The following is a 19736-nucleotide window of genomic DNA, read 5'->3' as shown; positions in this document are numbered from 1 at the left end:
CAACTGGTAACACGTTTTCTTAAACTCTATTTTTCGTATTCGAGTTTTACGTTTCATTTGTATATTTCAGATCTATAAGTGTGCAAACATGCATATGTATTGCATGCAATGGAAGATACGAACTTGTAAATTTGTTGTCGTTTTAGATGTTAGGGTCAGTTGTTACGATATATATGTAAACTTGTTATATAAAGGCGGTAACCTTCAATTTAAAGATTGAATTAAGAGGTATATAATAAAAATGGTAGGCATACAAGTTCGCATTTTCAAAAGTCATTTTAAAAAGGAACACTTTACATGTCTGGAATTTTGGCAACGAACGCCCTCCATAGTTTCGTACCTCATATTTGTTGATACAGTATGATAACAGTTTCTATTTCTTAAAACTAAATTTTATTGTTTTTTCTTGATCTTGGTAAATTCAGACGCATATTTTGATCTTCTTTATCACACCAACGCTTGTTATTTGCTCTTCTTGTCAAACAGACGCTTATTTAACACTATAGCTGCTGTTTGTCCTAACGGCGCTTTATTGAATTTTTGTTCAAGGTCATTTCGACGCTTACACTATCGGTTTAAGACACGGAAAAAGAAATAATTTGTCAAATTTGGAATTTATCACTGTTGTTTGAGACCAAGCACATTTCTTTTCAAGCGTCCTTCAAGCCTATCTTCATAACGATAGGGAAACTGGCGATAGATCTGCCTCTTCTTGTTGTCATTGGGCAGCCATGTTTCGTCAGGTCGAAGCAGGTGGCTTAACCTCTGAAATGTGAGAAAAACGGATGAGACAAAGTCTCCAAACGATCTAATAAAACATTACTCACTAAAGAAATCGAATAAAACTCTGCGTCTATTTTCATTTATTTTATCTTTTGGAAAGTAATGATTAAACATACAAAGATTAAAACTTGTTCAATATTTTTGAATATACTACATTGGTATGAAAGCTGGAATTTTAGGAAGTGATGTTACAGACCCATCTTTGAAGATTTGCCCTTTTCAGTTTACTGGGCTGTTTTTTTCCACCCATGCGCTTTAAGTCGTGCTACACTTTTCAGGACGTTTATGTCATTTATACCATAAATCAATTGAGAGGCTTTTTTTCACTAAGAAAACGATCAGTGCAATATTGCCCTTTATTTGTTTATGTTTGAATTAGGTTCATGAATTAGATGAAAAGATAATGATACGGTATTTTTACCTGATAAAGAGTTCCCTTTGCTTTGATCAGCTGGACAATAGCAATAATGAAAATTAAACTACAAGGTCCAAAGGCTATTATATTTCCTATAACTATGGCATACACCGGGTAATCATAGCCAATTGTCGAGTTTGAATATGTTGATAATGTTGTAAGTAATATACCCTGAAAATAAAACGAAAATTGTAATTTTAATGAAGATATAAGCACATTTTTAGAAGAACTATAGAATGAACCAATATTGTTTTTATATGTTTCTTCTGTTACGAAACTGCTACCAAGAAAATAAAAAAGAAACAGTGATGAATATGATACGAGTACATTTGTAATTCAAAGACATTTCTTATAATTGATAGGAAGAAAGAGTTTAAATTATCGCTATTTAATCGTATATCAGATTATGTACACCAACTTTCCACCACTTTTATTCAGCATTCAGCATATTTTTCGTTATTTTTTGGGGAAAAAAATAAAAATCAACAATGTTTCGCTTCTTTGGTATATTTTTTTAAATCTTTAGGCTTGTGTATTCAAACTGTCAAGGTTCTGATATACTGACAAATCGATGTCTTATTAAATAAGTAATACGAGTAGTAACGGAAATTGCCGACTTTACACGAACAAAATTTTGATAGTTACCCCTATAAATGTTGGAATGCAGAAACACCAGATGAGTCTGAGTATCTGAGATGGCCGAGATCCCGTCATCATCTCTATATCATCAGAGAAACGATCCGCACCTGACAATATATATATAGATACAATCTGACATAAACAAGAGATAGAAATCTGACATAATATATAGATATAATCTGACATAAACAAGAGATAGAAATCTGACATAATATATAGATACAATCTGACATAAACAAGAGATAGAAATCTGACATAATATATAGATACAATCTGACATAAACAAGAGATAGAAATCTGACATAATATATAGATACAATCTGACATAAACAAGAGATAGAAATCTGACATAATATATAGATACAATCTGACATAAACAAGAGATAGAAATCTGAAATAATATATAGATACAATCTGACATAAACAAGAGATAGAAATCTGACATAATATATAGATACAATCTGACATAAAATAGAGAGAAACTTTATTCCATCAGGCTATCACCGCTAAGAACCCTCTTAAAGGCCTTTCACTGTTGGTTGCGTGAGCTTTAATTTATTCCATGGGGTTATCACCGTGGGTTTTATACCGATAAGAACCCTCTTAAAGGCCTATCACCGTGGGTTGTGTGAACTTTACTTTATTCCACGAGGCCATCACCGTGGGTTTTATTTCAATAAGAACACCGTTAAAGGCCTATCACCATGGGTTGTGTGATCTTTACTTTATTCAATAAGGTTATCACCATGGGTTTTATTGCGATCAGAACCTTCTTAAAGGCCCATCACCGTGGGTTGTGTGAGGTTTACTTTATTTCATGAGGCTATCACCTTGGGTTTTATTGTGAAAATTAACCTCGTAAAGGCCTATCACCTTGGGTTGCTTGAGCTTTGATTTATTCCATGAGGCTATCACCGTGGGTTTTATTGCGATAACAACTCTCTTAAAGACCTATCACCCTGGGTTGTGTGAGCTTTACTTCTCAATCTGACATCACATAGAGTTAGTAACCTGACATACTATATATATAGATTTAATCTCACATAAAATAGAGACTGCGTTCGGACATAAACTATTGACAGAAATCTGACATCTTTTTTTATAAAACGTGGCATCATGTGTTGTTTTAATCCGACATGAAGTAAAAAAAATCCACAGCATTATGTTTTCATGTAGTTAACGTCTGACATTATATATATTTGAAGATTATCATACCACTCATTAAACCATTAAAGCATGATTATTATGTCGCTGAAATCTGACATAACATTTTGCAAGTTTGACATGCCACTATAGAAAAATTTGACACGATGCATAATTTCTTTACTAGATATAATACATTGAAAATCTGACATGGTGCAACGCGAAAATATGACGATGTAACGATAAAGCAATTTTCAAAAACATTTTTTATACTAAATTTATAAAATACAACAATGTACTATGGAAAGAAATATCACTATGTTGAGATTATTTTCGTTAAATGAAGTAGAGGTCACTGTGTAGATATTGTTGGCAAAATTCTGTGAAGGGGAGCTAACTGTTTAGAGATTGTTTCGGTTTTTGAAGGGTAGATTATTTTGTAGAGATTGATGGCAGGGCTCTATGTCGAGTAATGAAGGGGAGATTACTATATAGAGATTGGTAACAGGGAGAGATTACTGTGAAGAGATTAACGGCATTGCTCTATGACATTATTTGAAGGGGAGATCACTATGTAGAGATTGGTGGCAGAGGCCTATGTCGGTCACTAAAGGGGGGTCACTGTGTAGAGATTGGTGGCAGAGGTCTATGTCGGTTATTTTAAGGGGGGTCACTATGTAGAGATTGGTTGCAGAGGTCTATGTCGGTTATTAAAGGGGGATCACTGTGTAGAGATTGGTGGCAGAGGTCTATGTCGGTTATTAAAGGGGGTCACTGTGTAGAGATTGGTGGCAGAGGTCTATGTCTATTATTAAAGGGGGATCACTGTGTAGAGATTGGTGGCAGAGGTCTATGTCGGTTATGAAAGGGGGATCACTCTGTAAAGATTCTGTCGGTTATTGAAGGGGGATCACTGTGCAGAGGTTATTGTAGAGATTGTCCCAAATAACGAAGACGATCATTATCTTGAGATTGAGGAACAACGGTAACTTACCATATATCCAGGCTACAACGACACATTCTAGCAGAGCTGTGAATACAATACCAAACATAGCCACATACCAGTCTATCAGCATAAATATATAGTAACCACCCTGTAGATAATGAAAATAAAGAATATGAATACTCTTTTGAAATGATATTTTTGCAAGGGTTTTGGTCACAACTTGTCGCTGATATTGTTATGGCAGTTCTCGCTTTTAAACCTTTCAATCTTATGTAATGATTCCATTAAAAAACTTAAATTTTGATCTCTTTTGGCGATGTTTAGATATTCATAAGGCACATAAAATCTCCATCGTCATAAATGTATTGATTTAATACAAGATATTGGATCGTAAAAAGGTCGGGAACATTCGAAAAATTCCTTTACGCGATTCAGATGATTGAGATCATGTGTTGCTCCATGTTACACGGACGCTTTATGAGCTTTACAATAATTTATACGGAAAGTGATGAAATGTTACGAATTTTCGCGAACTTATGGATGGTGTGCACGTGAATAATGAGAAAGAAAGTTTTGAACTTACTGAGGTAGTAAATGGTAGACCTAATAGGAAAAGACCTGAGGCAAGGCTTGCTGAGATCCATAGCCGGTATTTACTGAACTTCTTGTAATTCAGGTCGATTAACGCGTTGGCTCCTGTCTCAAATATACCGAACTGAAATGGCATTTATTAATTACAATATTAACTTTTCTTTAAAAATTATTAAATTAAAACAAAAACGCACTGTGCTTCAGTTAGTCGTTTATATTGATATTAGTATATTAATAAATGATATTGGTGAGAAAAGTTTCTTTTTCGGACTCTGAACATTTCGGCAATCTTTAGTTTTATCCATGTTTTTTTTTGTTAAGAAAATTTTAAAACTCGATGAGTTGATGAATTCTTTTTCTCTCGTCTTCTCCCTCGTCTTCAGGATTTGTATACTTCCGGACTATTCCATGAAAATAATTACTTAGTACATGAAGATAACTATTCTCAAAGAATAGTAGAATAAATGATTATAGTCATATGAATAGAATAATCTGCAGGTTCGAACCCCATAAAGGCCGACTTCTAAATAAATGCAGAGAGACTTGGCGATTCTTACGCTGACGTAGAAAGTAACAAAGTATCGCAAAAATTAAGAAAAAAACAAGAGCGCAATGATGGCCCTGGATCGCTCACCTGAGATTGTTTGGAAAGGTCGCAATTCCTAAATGCAAAAATCAGTATTTAATATTAAGGTCACATAAGGTTGTCATTTTTGACCCCTGCTGCATAATTTCTTATTCATTTGTAAATGTTTGATAGGAAAAACTACATGCCAAATACAAAAGTTCTAGGGATTGTTGTTTCACACAAGAAGACTTAAATTATGTATATAAGTCTGCTGAAAATAAAAGATCAAAGACTTTCTTTTTTATCGCAGGAGAATAATTTTTTTTTTCACTTATGTAATGCTACATGCCAAAAACCAATGCTACATGCCAAAATATTGTTTCGTACCAGAAGACTTAAAGTGCTTTCTTATATATATACAGTTTGTCTGTAACCTATTTAGCACCACCTGGGACAGGGCTTATCTTGACACCAGGGGCATGATGATAAGTGAACCACAAGGTGATGATGTATGCCAAATATCAAAGCTCTGGGCGATGCAGTTGCGGAGAGGAAAGTTTAGACATATTTACTATAAAACTAAGAGACCCACAAGGCATGGCTATTTTCAATCCAATACAGCGTTTAAGAGGTCTAATAGTAATGCAAATATCTAAGGACTAGGCATTTCAGTTTTGCAATATACTTTCCTTTATAAACTAAGTGACCCTTAGGACGGGCAATTTTAACCACAGGAGCATGTTTTATATAATATTTGTAGAGAAAACACATGGTGATGCTACATGCCAAACATCTAAGCTCTATGCATTGTAGTTTCTGAAATTTTCGAAAAAAATCATATTTAGAGTCAATTGTAAGCTCCTATGACCTACTTATGCTCTAGAATAATACTTGAACACTAGAACGACGAATGTCGGACACACTGCCATCACAAAAAGTTCTCCGCTGAGCACTTTGTTCTCAAGTGAGCAGAAAATGAAAACAAGTTAGTAATTAGCACCAAAAGTAGGAAGGCTAAAACACTACTAGAGTTATGTTTGCTAAAACACTTGAGTAACGCCCATGGTGTGACATCCTATGAATGGTTTCGTTGTTAAAGAGAACATGTTTTAGCCCTTTGTGTAATACAAATTAATAAACATGATAAAGGGAACCCGTCTTCAAGGACAATTCACCACTCTTGTCGTGTAACGCCTCAACTCAATAAATTCGTCTTATGGAATGTGAATGAGATAATAATGAATGCATTTTGAACAGACAATCGCCACCATTAAAGCGTTTCGTCTGCCTTTAGTTCGTTAACATTCGGCGGTTTCCGTTAATTTACGTAAATTTAGACGTGTTCTTAAATCTCCGAAAATGCCGAAATATGCCGAATGCTCACGAACTTATTAATGAGGTTAAAACTTAAAAAAATCGAAATGAAAAAATGACAGAATTAACAGAATATACCAAAATTGTATTAAGAAAAATAGATTAAATGCGATTTTCCTTTGGAAGTAGCAAAATGAAATGGAAACTTTTCTGCACCGCTTTTGAAAAAAAAATGTTGGTGAATTCTTCCCATCAGAAATTTATTTAAAAACCTGCGTGTCAATTCCAACCAAAACAAGTGTTGTAAAGAATAACACGGACCAAAGGTTCGGCGCGGGCAGACGACTCAAAGCTTCCGGGTATGCTATAAACGCTAAGCCCGCTCCTACAATTGAATAACATTGTAAAAATATGGCAAATAAAAGGAACATGTCATTAGTTACAAAGATAGGTTATATAACCAAATAAAACGGCTTTTAGCTTATATGTAATTGCATTTTATAGTCCTAAGTTTCATGCTTACGCACGTTCACCGACTTTACAGCTATTACCCCTGGTCATCGGGCTACTGGTATCTATCTATCAATCTCCCTGGGGAGTCTTTTAACTCCGCTTAGTGCAGCCGACACTTTGGCGCAACGGAATTATACCACCCTCGCAGGTACCCATTTACACCTGGGTGAAGTGAAGCAATCGCAGGTAAATTTCTTGCTCAAGGAAATTAGCAGTGCCCCTGGTGGGGTTCGAACCCGGGACCTCTCGACCCCTAAGCGCGCGTCCTACCACTGGACTACTGCTCCTATGTTACCCAAACTGTGAGGCGCGGGTTATATTTACTATAGCAAACAGTCGTTTATATACGGTCATATTACCTGTCATAAGTCTTTATAACAAAATAATAATGCTGCACATTTGTTTCCTCTGACTTAAACAAATTCATATGAATTTGGAAATTTGAACCAGCCTGGTATATAGATTATATAAACTTCACGACTATCCAATAAAAATCGCCGTTACAAACGTGCAGCATTCGTGCAGATACGAATATTTTCTTCAGATTCTCAAGCAGGATTTTGCTGCTTTCTAAATAGATATAATGACCATTCCCTGATTAATTTTAAAACTAAGACATTAAATGTAGATACAGAAATGCAAGTGGTGATTATCAAGTGAATATAATGAAATAAATTTGTTCGAAACCAAGCGAAGGCTATTTATAGAACATATGGCAATTTCATTAACAAAATGTAGTTTGGTTGCACAGAAATACAATATTGCTAATGCTTGCTCATGCTTCATTTCTTAATATCATAAAAGATTCTCCTACCAAGCTGAATGCCAGTGCGCTATTGAAAAGGAAAGCTCAGCTTTATTATTCAAATAGTAACTAACTGAGAGAGTTTATATTTAAAATTGAAAAAAGTCTTACCTGAGAATGGCAGTTTATCTAAAGATGTCCCTGTTTCCTTTGACAAGAACCCCAGCACGGAAAACACAACTATACCACCTAAAAACGCAGTGAAAGCGTCCGCACAACACGCAATAACTGTGTCCCTAAAGTTAATGAAAATAACAATGTAAAGTTAACTATGAAAAGTTAAAAAAGTAGAATGAAACGAAAAGAAAGAATAAAAAAGAAAACTAAATTGTACTGTGGAACATGTTCACAAAATATATGCTTTCCAAGTTTTCCAATCAAGCAAAGCATACATATATTTCACTTAAACTACACAATTTGCATGTCTAACGAGATGGGAAAGATAAGAGTTTTATTATATAAGACTAGCAAAGCACAATAAAGGAAGCATCGAATTGAATTACTTAAGCGACATTAAGTATAAAACAAAAAATAAAAGAAAAAGAAAAGAATGAAACCAAGTCAACATCCATAACAAGAAAGAAACAACGAAAACCACTGAAAGAAAGTCAGAAAAAAGGTAGCGTCATGGCGTCAGACTAGTAATGTCGCAAACTTTCGGCCCTTTCCGTCAGTCTTCGAATAATTATTATTAATAATAGCCGAGGACGTTCCGATGTTAATCTAAGGATCGCTAGACGTGAGGGTTCAAACGCCATCAGGGGCAAGCCATTGTTTCTTTGAGCAAGAAACTTTACATTCATTGTTCAAAACTGGTTGGTACCAGGAACGGATTCGAAAGCGTTTCTATAAGCTTATAGCTTCATACACAATCGAACTCAAATAAATTGTGTATCAACCAAAAAAAAAGAAAAAAAAAGAAGAGAAAACGACAACAACAACAACAAAAATATACATGTACCTTAAGGCATTATGGTTGAACTTGTTGAAGCTGGCCATAGTAATCAAACCACCCCATGCCGGACCCAGTGAGTAAAAACACTGTATTGCCGACTCTATCCACATCTTAAAACAAATAAAAATTATTGAAAACTTGCAGCCCAATATATATGTATAGCTCAAAACAAGGACAAAAGGAAGAAAAAATAAAAAAAATTCTGGTTTCAATTGTAAAAAATAATCCTTTCTGACGTTATGCTTTAAAGCAAAAATTAAAGAATCTCCACTGGATATCCAAATCGTTAAAAATGAGTTTCTTACATAGATCAATTGGGGGCTTTTAATACAAAGATAATTAAGAAATATACTCAGAAATAAATAGAAAATTGAGCCGCGTCACGACAAAACCAACATAATGGGTTTGCGACCAGCATGGATCCAGACCAGCCTGCGCATCCGCCCAGTCTGATCAGGATCGATGCTGTTCGCTTACAAACCCTATAACAAGTAGAGACAGCATGGATCCTGATCAGACTGCGCAGGTCTGGTCTGGATCCATGCTGGTCGCAAACCCATTATGTTGGTTTTGTCGTGACGCGGCTCAATTGTATTTTTGTGCTTTTTTTTTGGGGGGGGGGTTACGTCACATCGACACAGTATAGGTCATATCGCGCATTCCAGCTTTACTGGTGGAGGAAGACCTCAGGTGCCCCTCCGTGCATTATTTCAGGCACGAACTGGCACCCGAGTAGAACCACCGACGTTCCGTAAGCTAGCTGGATAGCTCCTCACATGAAAGAATCCAAAGTCCCTGTCGGGATTCAAACCCACAGCGGTGAGGGGCAAGTGGTTTGACGTCTTGTGCTATTCTTTACCCGATTTGAGTGAAAAGCATTGCGACATTTTAGAATAATTATTCTGGTAAAACGGAGTGAGCGAATTATTTAAAATTTTGCACATAAGTAATTGATCAAGTTCTACATCAAATAAAACATTAATCATGAAAAATTATTTCCAGTCCCGTCATGTTAAAAAAAACATAAAGAACATTGATACAATTTGCTTAAAACATTGTTATTCTAATGTGAAGTAAAGGTCAGTAAAATGTGAAGAACATTATGTGCTAGTTCAAAAGCTAAGAGGAACACAACATTTTTTTTCGCGCAAGAAACAATTAAGTTTATTATCTAGCTTTTCAAGAACATTTTTTGTACGTTACCTTTCCGTTTGCAAGTTTGCTAAAATCTGGGATGACGTAAAGCTGCAGACCAATCCAAGCCCCGTCCAGAGTGACTCCACGCACCAGTAATATCAGTAACAAAACATAAGGTAACGTTGCCGTCACGTACACGACCTTGATGAAAGTAAGTAAACATACAATATATCATATCATAAACCATATTATAAATCATAAAATATATTTATGGTATCATAAATTAAAAAAAAAAATCATAAAAAATATTATATCCATATAATTATGATATCATAAATCATAAAACTAACATATCATATCATAAATCATAAAATGTAATTATGATATTGTAAATAAAAAAATCTCTTGTCATTTTTTATCATAAAGATATCACATCCATATGTCTATAATATCATATATCATAAAAATATCATATCATGCTACATGTATATCATAGAAAGATCATATCAATATATGTAATTATGATATTTTAAATAATAAAGATATCACATCATACCACATGGTCTATCATTAAAATATCATATCCATATAATTACGATAATATCAATAAAAATATCATATCCATATAATTATGATATCATACATTATAACAAAGTATCATATCATACTATGCGAATATGATAAATATCATATACTTATAAATATGATATCATAATTGATAAAATATTAATTCATATCATATTCATATGATATCATTTCTGAGCAGGAAGTGTGTCTATCTCTTAATATTAAAGGAAACAACAATATTTGAAAATCGCAGTCTGGACAGTAATGATTTAAAAAAAGTAATATCTCATGGCAAAAATCGATCAAGCTCTACAGTATACGGTAAGCTGACCTACATCAAAGTTTCATCTTCACATCACAAATCATTCAAGAAATTGAAGCTGGACAAGTCCATGTTAGAAATTCAAAAATAAAAGTTAAAGTGTCCAAGTGAAGCGCTATTGAACAAATAGTACTGCGTTTTATTGTAAAATATTTTCGCGATTAGTAAAGCGACTTTACCTTTCCTAAAGATTTTACACCTTTCGCAAGACAAAGGAATACCAGCAGCCAACCGAGGAACGTACACCCGACAAGGTGAAGTTGTATTGATCCAAGTTCTTCTATTCCAGACGATAAACCAAGAACGTTTCGTCTGCAAAAAGAAATAAATTAAAACGCCCTTCTTTAATTGTAGTTGACATTATAAAGTACATGTGTAAAACAAACTTTGTAAAACAAAAAAGGTAAATGGCTTTTTGAGTATTTCTTTTCATTCTCAAGAATTCAATTTAAGCTAGTTCTTTAAATTTAAGGTGCTGTATCTAGTTTATACTATTTTATTTCAGTTTGTTTGTGTTGGAAGCTATAAGCTAATTGAAACACTCTCGAATCCGTTCCTGGAACAAACCAGCAATGAATGTAAAGTGTCTTGCTCAAGAAAACAACGGCTTGCCCCTGACATGGTTTGAATCTACTCCGCAACTCAGTTGCTGCGTTTAAAAGAAAGATCAAAGTCATCTATAATGCAGTCGTCTGCTGACCAAGATCAGCCGGCACAACCGTGTCGACTGTTGTGTGCTCTATTCAGTCAAAATATTTTCTTTTCCCCCCTGGCAACCGTGATCATAGTCTGCACAGTTCCCAATTCAGCCAAACTATATTTTTACCCCCTCCCCCTAAATATCATAAATGGTTTTGTGCGAATCAAAAGATAGACTAGTCAATTTATTATATTTAGCGTGGTTAGATTTAAGTTTCAGACATATAAGTCAAAATATGAGTGGTGCTGCAAAAATCTCAGTGTGTAAAAATGAAAGAAGCTATTCTGCATGTAGTACAAATTGATAGGTTACTGAAAAAGAATACCAGCTTACTCCCAGAATTCCGTTCCTGACGATCGTAATTGTGTTCCCAAGCTCACATTCTGTAATTTTGCTGTAATGTTTGTAGTTGAATCTGTAATCAAATTTTAGGATATTAAACTTATAAAATTGCAAAATGTTTTTCAGTCCAACATCGGCTATTTAAAAAAAACGACAAAAATAAAATCAACAACAAACGCAACAATAACAACATCACACCACCACCAGACGTATTTGTTTTTTTTTTTTAAATAAAGTCGATTTAAAAATTATGACGAATTGTAATTTGAAAATTTTCAATTATCGCATTTTAACAAAAATGCATGCAATTAAAAAAGGTACAAAAAATGAAAAATGTCACATAAAATTTTATTGTAGTTTAAAGGTCCAAAACTCTTAAAAATGCTATTATTTTATTTGTTCAAAACAATACATATGGCAATATAAATAAGCCGTCTTTTTCTTCTTTAACGTTTTGGCAAATAGTTCAGACATAGTGATTAAGTATCTCGTATGGAAGTCACAATATTTTACTAACTTTGTCAAAAATATTATTCATTCAGTATTTTGCCCTTCACGTGATAAGCATCTGACATGCTCTTAATCCATTATTACAACATTATAAAACGCATGTTTTGACCTGTTTCCAAAAAGAACAAAAATAAATAAATAAATAGATGAAAAATAAATATATAAATAAATTGATGAATTTATAAACAAACAAACAAATAAATAAACAAAAATAATTGTGGAACATAATGCGCCTTTAATATACATGTATACAGTTTTACCTATACAATTTTCTGTATTCCAGGCATTATCGCACGTGCTCCACGGTAAGGTTGGGTAGAAAGACATAAACAGGAAGTAGAATACCCAGCCAAACGCCGTGCCGAAATACCAGACGTAGATCAAAGATGTAGTCACCATCACAAGACCAATTCCTTCAACAAACATAAATTTGTATAATATACTTATTTTTATTAACAAATTTGAGCTAACGTCATTTGGATTTTTACTTGTTTTTGGCGACCGTTTAGGTATTCCTTTTTACTATTTTAATAAAAGTAATGTACAGAAATTTAATCATTTTTTTATCGTTTTTATTTCAACGCTTAGTAAATCTTAAAAAAATTTCACTCATAACAATGATGCATACTCTTGATTAGTAACAATTACAATTATTTTGGAACTGAAGGGACCCAAATGAGGTTTTTTGACATAAGGGGACTAGAAATAAGTGTACGAGATTTATGTTCAATTATAAGCAAAATTACAATTCATCCACTTACTCCGTTTTCCCAGAATACTTACTTTAACCCATTACTTCATGAGCATTTTGTGAAAAATGGCTGTTTTCATTGAAAAGTCTCCCGTTACAAGTTCAAATTGCTATAATACTATAAAAACTGCTTCAACACTAATCAAACTTGGCACAAATGTTGACTGGACCATTGCCCTTGCAACAACATGCTCAGGCTTAAATTTTCTGTTACCATGGCAACGAGGGGACATCTCAAAATTGCCAAAAATCACTATTTTGCGTTGATTTTTCCATCAAAATTGATTTTAAAGTGCTGCAACTTCTCAATGGATTGAGATAGAGTCAAATGCTTTTCAGCGTTGGTTACACGTTACCTTATGATCAATCTGGGGTCATTTACAGCCTCTCACAAGTCCAAAATTTTCTTGGCGATGAGGGGGACTCCGCCCCCCTTCAAACGGTTGGGGGGCCGCGCCGAAAAAGAAGTCACTTTTTTTAACAACATTTCTCAAACAAAAACAAGTGTTTGAGGCCTAAATAAGGCATTTTTTTTCATCATTTGAGACAACAAAAAAGGGGGGGGGGTGAAAAAGGCGTTAAAAGGCGTGTATATGAAGTAATGGGTTAATTGGGAAAAATGAGCCAAAATTGAAAAACGTTGCAACGCTTTTTATTCAAAAAGCGGCCAAAGATTATCCCCCCCCCCCCCAAAAAAAAAGAAAGAAAGAAAGAAAGAAAGAAAAAAGAAAAATGATTTTCAACTTATTTATTTTAAGGTGCCCGGTTGATGTATGTAAAAAAATTATATTTCATGGTTTAACGTGTTCTTTTTACCTCGTTCGCGAATGGTAGTTTCATAGACCGTTTCGGCTGACTAACTAGCGTAATATGGCGGGGCGAAAAACGCGAAAAGTGTACAAAGTTGTCACTGTTTAATAATCATTAAAGGCCCGTAATTTTGTCCAATAATACACGAAACAATATAATGGTACTAAAGGGCCACCATACATAAGTTTATGAAAAGAGAAAAAAATGCATATCTTCACGTCGTTGTAAATTATCAAGGTCGTAAAGATAACAAAATTGTACACTTTAGCAGTAATTTGATCGCTTCAGACATCCTGCTTTATTTGAATACAGGAAAAAATGCAAACTTTAATGCTTCAATATTAAGGATACATGATATTTAAAAATGATAACGTATAAAAATACTACAAAAGGTACTCTAGACCTGGGACAACATAACATAATGTTATGAAGCATTCCAGACTTTACGTAAAATAAAAGCTATTTATAGAATCACACATGTTGGTTCTACGGTGGCACAGAAGTAATAGGTGTGATACTATGTCGTGCACACTAGTTACTGAGTCGTGTGCATTAGTTAATTAATTGGTTCACACGAAAAATTATGACGTGCGCACGAGTTACTAAGTCGCGCACGAGATAATTAAGTTGTGCGCACGAGAAAAGTTGGCGAAAATATTTTCTTTCTGATTTTACAATTTCTCCCAGTATCATCGTGCTCCTCTGTAAAAACATCGAAAATGCGACAGCTGGCTAAACAGCTTCCAAATTCAACATTTCAAAAGTCCACAAATGAGTCATCCGACGGTATTTTTGTGTGAATTATAGATATACAGTCATATAACACGTGCAGGAAATATCAACATTTGCATATTTTAATTGCAATTAATATTTACATATTTCGATATTGTATCAGAATAGGTTGTTTTCATTTAACTTTATTATTTACTTATTAAAAGAAATTTAAATAGGAATTTATTTCCTGTTAATAATTTCAGTTATATTCATTTCATAATTGAGCCGTGTCATGACAAAACCAACATAATGGGTTTGCGACCAGCATGGATCCAGACCAGCCTGCGCATCCACAGTCTGATCAGGATCCATGCTGTTCGCTTACCGATTCTATTACAAGTAGAGAAACTGATAGCGAACAGCATGGATCCTGATCAGACTGCGCAGATGCGCAGGCTGGTCTGGATCCATGCTGGTCGCAAACCCATTATGTTGGTTTTGTCATGACACGGCTCAAAATTATCTTTCATTATGATATGAAATACTGTGTAACTATCTTATATAAAGATTAGAATAAGGTCACGTGACTTATTAATTTCATAAAAATCATTTGAATCACAGATTTCAACACAGTTTTGAAAGGAAGAGTAAAATAGTGGAGCAGACGTAAGAATTTTCACCATTTAAAGACCCACTTTGTCTCAAAAATGCTATCATTTTTATCTTTCTGCAACAGTTTAATTTCAGTTTTAAAACAAAACTCATCTGCCATATACATTAACTATCTTTTGCAGATTTTGCTTTGTTGGCAATTGGTATAATTATAGTGAATTAGTATTAAATATGGAAGTCAAAATACTTTGTTTACATTTTGCTACCTTAAAGATACATTACTACAAGTTCAGCGCTATTTCTTTAGTAGAGATAAACATCTAACATGCTCCTAATTCATTATTAAAACATTATTAAAGACAGAGTTGACATTTCTAAATAATTAAAAAAGAAATGTTTTTCTGGGGCATAATGTGCCTTTAAAGTTAATCATAATATTTATTATTATATGACTATAATATGAAAACGTGTTCACAAACCTTTGAATAGTGGACATATATTCCAGACGGTAATGGGAGACTTCCCGGAGAACTGACCCAAACATACTTCTATGTAGTAAAGTGGACCGCCACATATCAACAGAAACAAGAAAAATGGAATAATGGCGATTCCTGAAATTACATACATAGATTTTTTTCTAGAAAAAAAAGTTTATTACTGAAATAAACAGCTGTCAAGAACTCGTATGTTTTCGACAAAGATCGGCATTTTCCGTGTTTCATATAAATCAAATGAGCGTCTTTAAACAATGATCTAAAATCAATCGTATCGTCAGAATGGATTTGAAATATATATTCTATATGGAATGTTACGAAGAAGGCCGACACTAAACGTCAATTTGATGCAATCAAAACAAGTAGTAGACATTTTTGCTATTCATTTATGCATGCCATTCTCGCCTTCATAAAAAATTCTCTGTTGTGTGACAAGAAAATGTTGTACATTTATTTTTAGCAATTTCCCGTGTGTGAGCATATATCCTTCGACTGTGTTAAACTTCCAAGACAATAACTGTTAGAAAATCGAAAATCGCCTTTTTGGAATGTCGCTATTGTTTTACCACTATATATATCCTCACTTTATGTAAAAAACAAATCGAAATAAATAACCTTGAATAAAATTAACAAGAATGAAAAAAATTTCCGGTTATCAAATTATTTAAAATCTATTGATTGTGTTGGATTAATAGACAAATCGAAACTATTAAGGGTAAGTGGTGACTGTGCAAGATCTGCATAAGAATTTGACTGGCGTCCGATTTCTGAAAGCCGTAAAAGTTATCAACAGTACAATGCAGGTTTGATCTAAAAATGAAAACAATGTTTAAAATATAGAAACACAAACCTCCGCCATTCCTGTAGCAGAAATACGGAAATCTCCATAAATTCCCAAGCCCTACGGTAAATCCAACAAGGGAAAGAAGAAACTCGAATCTTCCACCCCATGTTTCCCTTTCATTCCAGTCTGCATCACCACTTTCATCTAGCGTATCTTTGTCCGTACTACTTTCATCATTATCAATGTCATTCTCGACTTTAATATCCAATTTTACCAACTCTTCCATTTTTTCTTCATCCATGATTATTTTATCTGTTGGATGCTACTTAATGTCACTACACTGAAACCTAAAAAGTAATGCATACAGCATGTATAGAGAGACTATAGAAATGTTACATAACACACGTGTGCAATCGCTTTCCACACAATAGCATGAATACGCAGATAGATACGGTATTTCGGTATTAACTACGCTACAAAATTAAAATATGTCAAAAAATAATAATAAGTTAAACCTGTGTTACCTTAGTTTGTTTCATTATTTTGTTTAAAAATCGGCTTAAATTAAATATTTCATTGATACAAAACGTTTTTTTTATTAACAATCCGTTGATTTTGACTTTAATCCATTTAATTTATAATATTTTCTATGATATTTACAGATCACCAAAAGATACATTGCAAACTGTGAGTATCAAAAAAATACAGGTAGCGGAAATTTTGAGTAACGCTTATCATTTATTTAGTGCTTAATCCATAACTCAAGATAATGTCCCAGATTTTAAAGTCCTGATTTTTTTCCCGTTCAGTATACCAATCCGGAACTACTAGGGCAATAGGTTGCCATTTAGAGTCGAGTCAATATGTATGGTGGCTGATTTCTGCCATTTCGTGTCTTTTTTCCTTCGCCACTCAAAAGATATGCTCACTTACCGTGTCCTCGCCGTTGACATTTGAGGGCGCCAACACGAAAACTTTAAGGAAAAATAACGATACTTTTATTATAATCTTCTTTTGTAGAATTATCGTATCGGCGGGAAGAAATCTTCGTATCGGCGCCCTATATTTGTCGTGTCGAAAGGCGAAAAGTGAAGACACGAAAATTTACCGATCGTGTCTTCGGCCCGTAAGTGGGTGACACGATATTGAACAATGTTTCGTATCGTCGTGTCTTCGCCTTCCGGTAGACATGCGCAAAACAATTACACATATTCTGACTTTGAAGTACACATATAGTGGGAATATTACGGAATGCCGTTAGGGCCATCGCCTGTGAATGTGTTGATCTGAAACGCGATAGTCGATAGTACGATGGTGAAAACGCGAAATCACGAAACTACGATGGTGAAAACGCGAAAGTACGATGATGAAAACGCGATAGTACGATGATGAAATCGCGACACTACGATACTACGATGATGAAAACGCGATAAACTATCGTGTTTTCACCATCGTACTGTCGCGTTTTCACCATCGTAGTTTCGTGATTTCGCGTTTTCATCATCGTACTGTTGAGAATCGTGTTTAAGATCAAACCATTCATAGGCGATGACCCTAACGGCATTCCGGAATGTCGTTAGAGCCATCGCCTATGAATGTGTTGATCTGAAACGCGATAGTCGAAAGTACGATGGTCAAGACGCGAAATCACGAAACTACGATGGTGAAAACGCGATACTACGATAATGAAAACGCGATACTACGATGATGAAAACGCGATAGTACGATGATAAAAACACGACAGTACGATGATGAAAACACGACAGTACGATGATGAAAACGCGAAATCACGATATTACGATGGTGAAAACGCGAAAGTACGATGATGAAAACACGAAATTTTATCGTATTATCATCATCGTACTGTCGTATTATCGTGTTTTCGTTATCGTACTGTCGTGTTTTCATCATCGCACTGTCGCGTTTTCACCATCGTAGTTTCGTGATTTCGCGTTTTCACCATCGTACTGTCGAGTATCGCGTTTCAGATCAAACCATTCATAGGCGATGGCCCTAACGGCATTCTGTAGAATATAGCCATTTTCGCAAAATAATCTTTTTGCCTTCTAAATGAATATCTAATTTCACAATTATGACCAAAGTATTTTATCATTATATTCATCGATAAAGTATGATAATTATTTACATGATATTTTTCTTCTTACATTTGTACAGTTGATATTTTAATATTTGTCGAGTTATTGAAGAAGAACAAGATCTGTTCCCTACGAAATGGAATTCACGCTCAATATATGGAAGGTTCCTTCTCACAAAAAAGAGATGATTAATAAAACTATTTAATACTTGTTTGCAAATCAAATTGGTGTTAATAGTTTAAATATCTCAAGGGAGGGAAGAAAAATAAATAAATGTGTCTTGATCGAAATAGAGAAAACCCTGAAGAAATGAACATTTTTTTGTGATGATAAATATAGCATTTTATTATTCATTTTTTATTAAGTTTTTTATAACTTTTAATAAATTATTAATTTTTGTTTGTTTGGTTTAATGTCGCGACTTTTCAGCTTTTCAGATGGGGGAGGGAACGATCTTTTCCTAGTGTTGTGGATTGACCTATACAATTTTACATTTTCATGACAGTATTGATTGTATATTTAGTGTTTGTAAATATCATGCCGTGTTCTTTTTGTAAATGAATGCCGATTTTGCCGAATAAACTTTAAATTTTCTACTTTATAGGTTGTTGTACAAATGTTTCAAATATCATTTATATTGTTTATATTTTATAAAAAAAAAGATGACAGAACATTCTTTAAAATTCATAAATAACAAAATTACAGGCCGATTCCGGTAATTCCCCGGTTAAAAAAAAAGAATTGTTAATGCCAGCTAGCGCACGGAACGCCATTGGTTCTACTAAGGTGCTCGTTTGTGCCTGAAATAGTGCACAAACACGCATTTGAGATCTTGCTTCACCAGTAAAACTGGAAAGTCGCCGTATGACCTTTAATGTGTTATGCGACGTAAAACCCAACCCAACCCACACCCACACCAAAAAAAAAATAATAAAAAAATAAATAGATAAAAATATAAATAAAACACAATGCAATATTTATCACTTCGAGAAATAATGTTCTTTTCGTTAGTGTTTGCTCCATTTCGTTCAAGAAACATTCAGATATTTTTCTTTTCTCCCTTGAGATATCTGAACTATACACGACATCCTAATTTGTAAAAATATATCATACATAAATTCATAACAACAGTTTAATCAATCATTTTTTATGAGAAGGAACTGTCCATTCCTTGAACGTGAATTCTATTTCATAGGGAACAAATTTTTGTTCTTCTTCAATTACT

General features: G+C 34.0%; 1 protein-coding gene across 1 annotated transcript; it reads right to left on the bottom strand.

The window, feature by feature from the left end:
* Positions 1 to 346: 346 nt before the first annotated feature.
* On the bottom strand, positions 347 to 16830 carry LOC132717212 (sodium-dependent proline transporter-like). Its single transcript, XM_060700639.1, has 14 exons — positions 16482 to 16830; positions 15617 to 15748; positions 12511 to 12663; positions 11732 to 11813; positions 10878 to 11010; positions 9876 to 10010; positions 8679 to 8782; positions 7829 to 7953; positions 6672 to 6784; positions 4510 to 4641; positions 3975 to 4074; positions 1844 to 1944; positions 1205 to 1369; positions 347 to 765 (listed from the first exon to the last, which is right to left on the bottom strand). The coding sequence occupies exons 1-14, from the start codon at positions 16714 to 16716 to the stop codon at positions 619 to 621; spliced, it is 1857 nt and encodes a 618-aa protein (XP_060556622.1). The 5' UTR covers positions 16717 to 16830; the 3' UTR covers positions 347 to 618.
* Positions 16831 to 19736: the final 2906 nt, after the last annotated feature.

The sequence above is a fragment of the Ruditapes philippinarum genome, unplaced genomic scaffold (genome assembly GCF_026571515.1).
Source record: "Ruditapes philippinarum isolate M1 unplaced genomic scaffold, ASM2657151v2 ctg11511_1_1_1_1, whole genome shotgun sequence".
NCBI classification, from domain to species: domain Eukaryota; kingdom Metazoa; phylum Mollusca; class Bivalvia; order Venerida; family Veneridae; genus Ruditapes; species Ruditapes philippinarum.
Note: the sequence above shows the minus strand (reverse complement) of the source record. Positions and strands in the feature narration are given on the sequence as shown.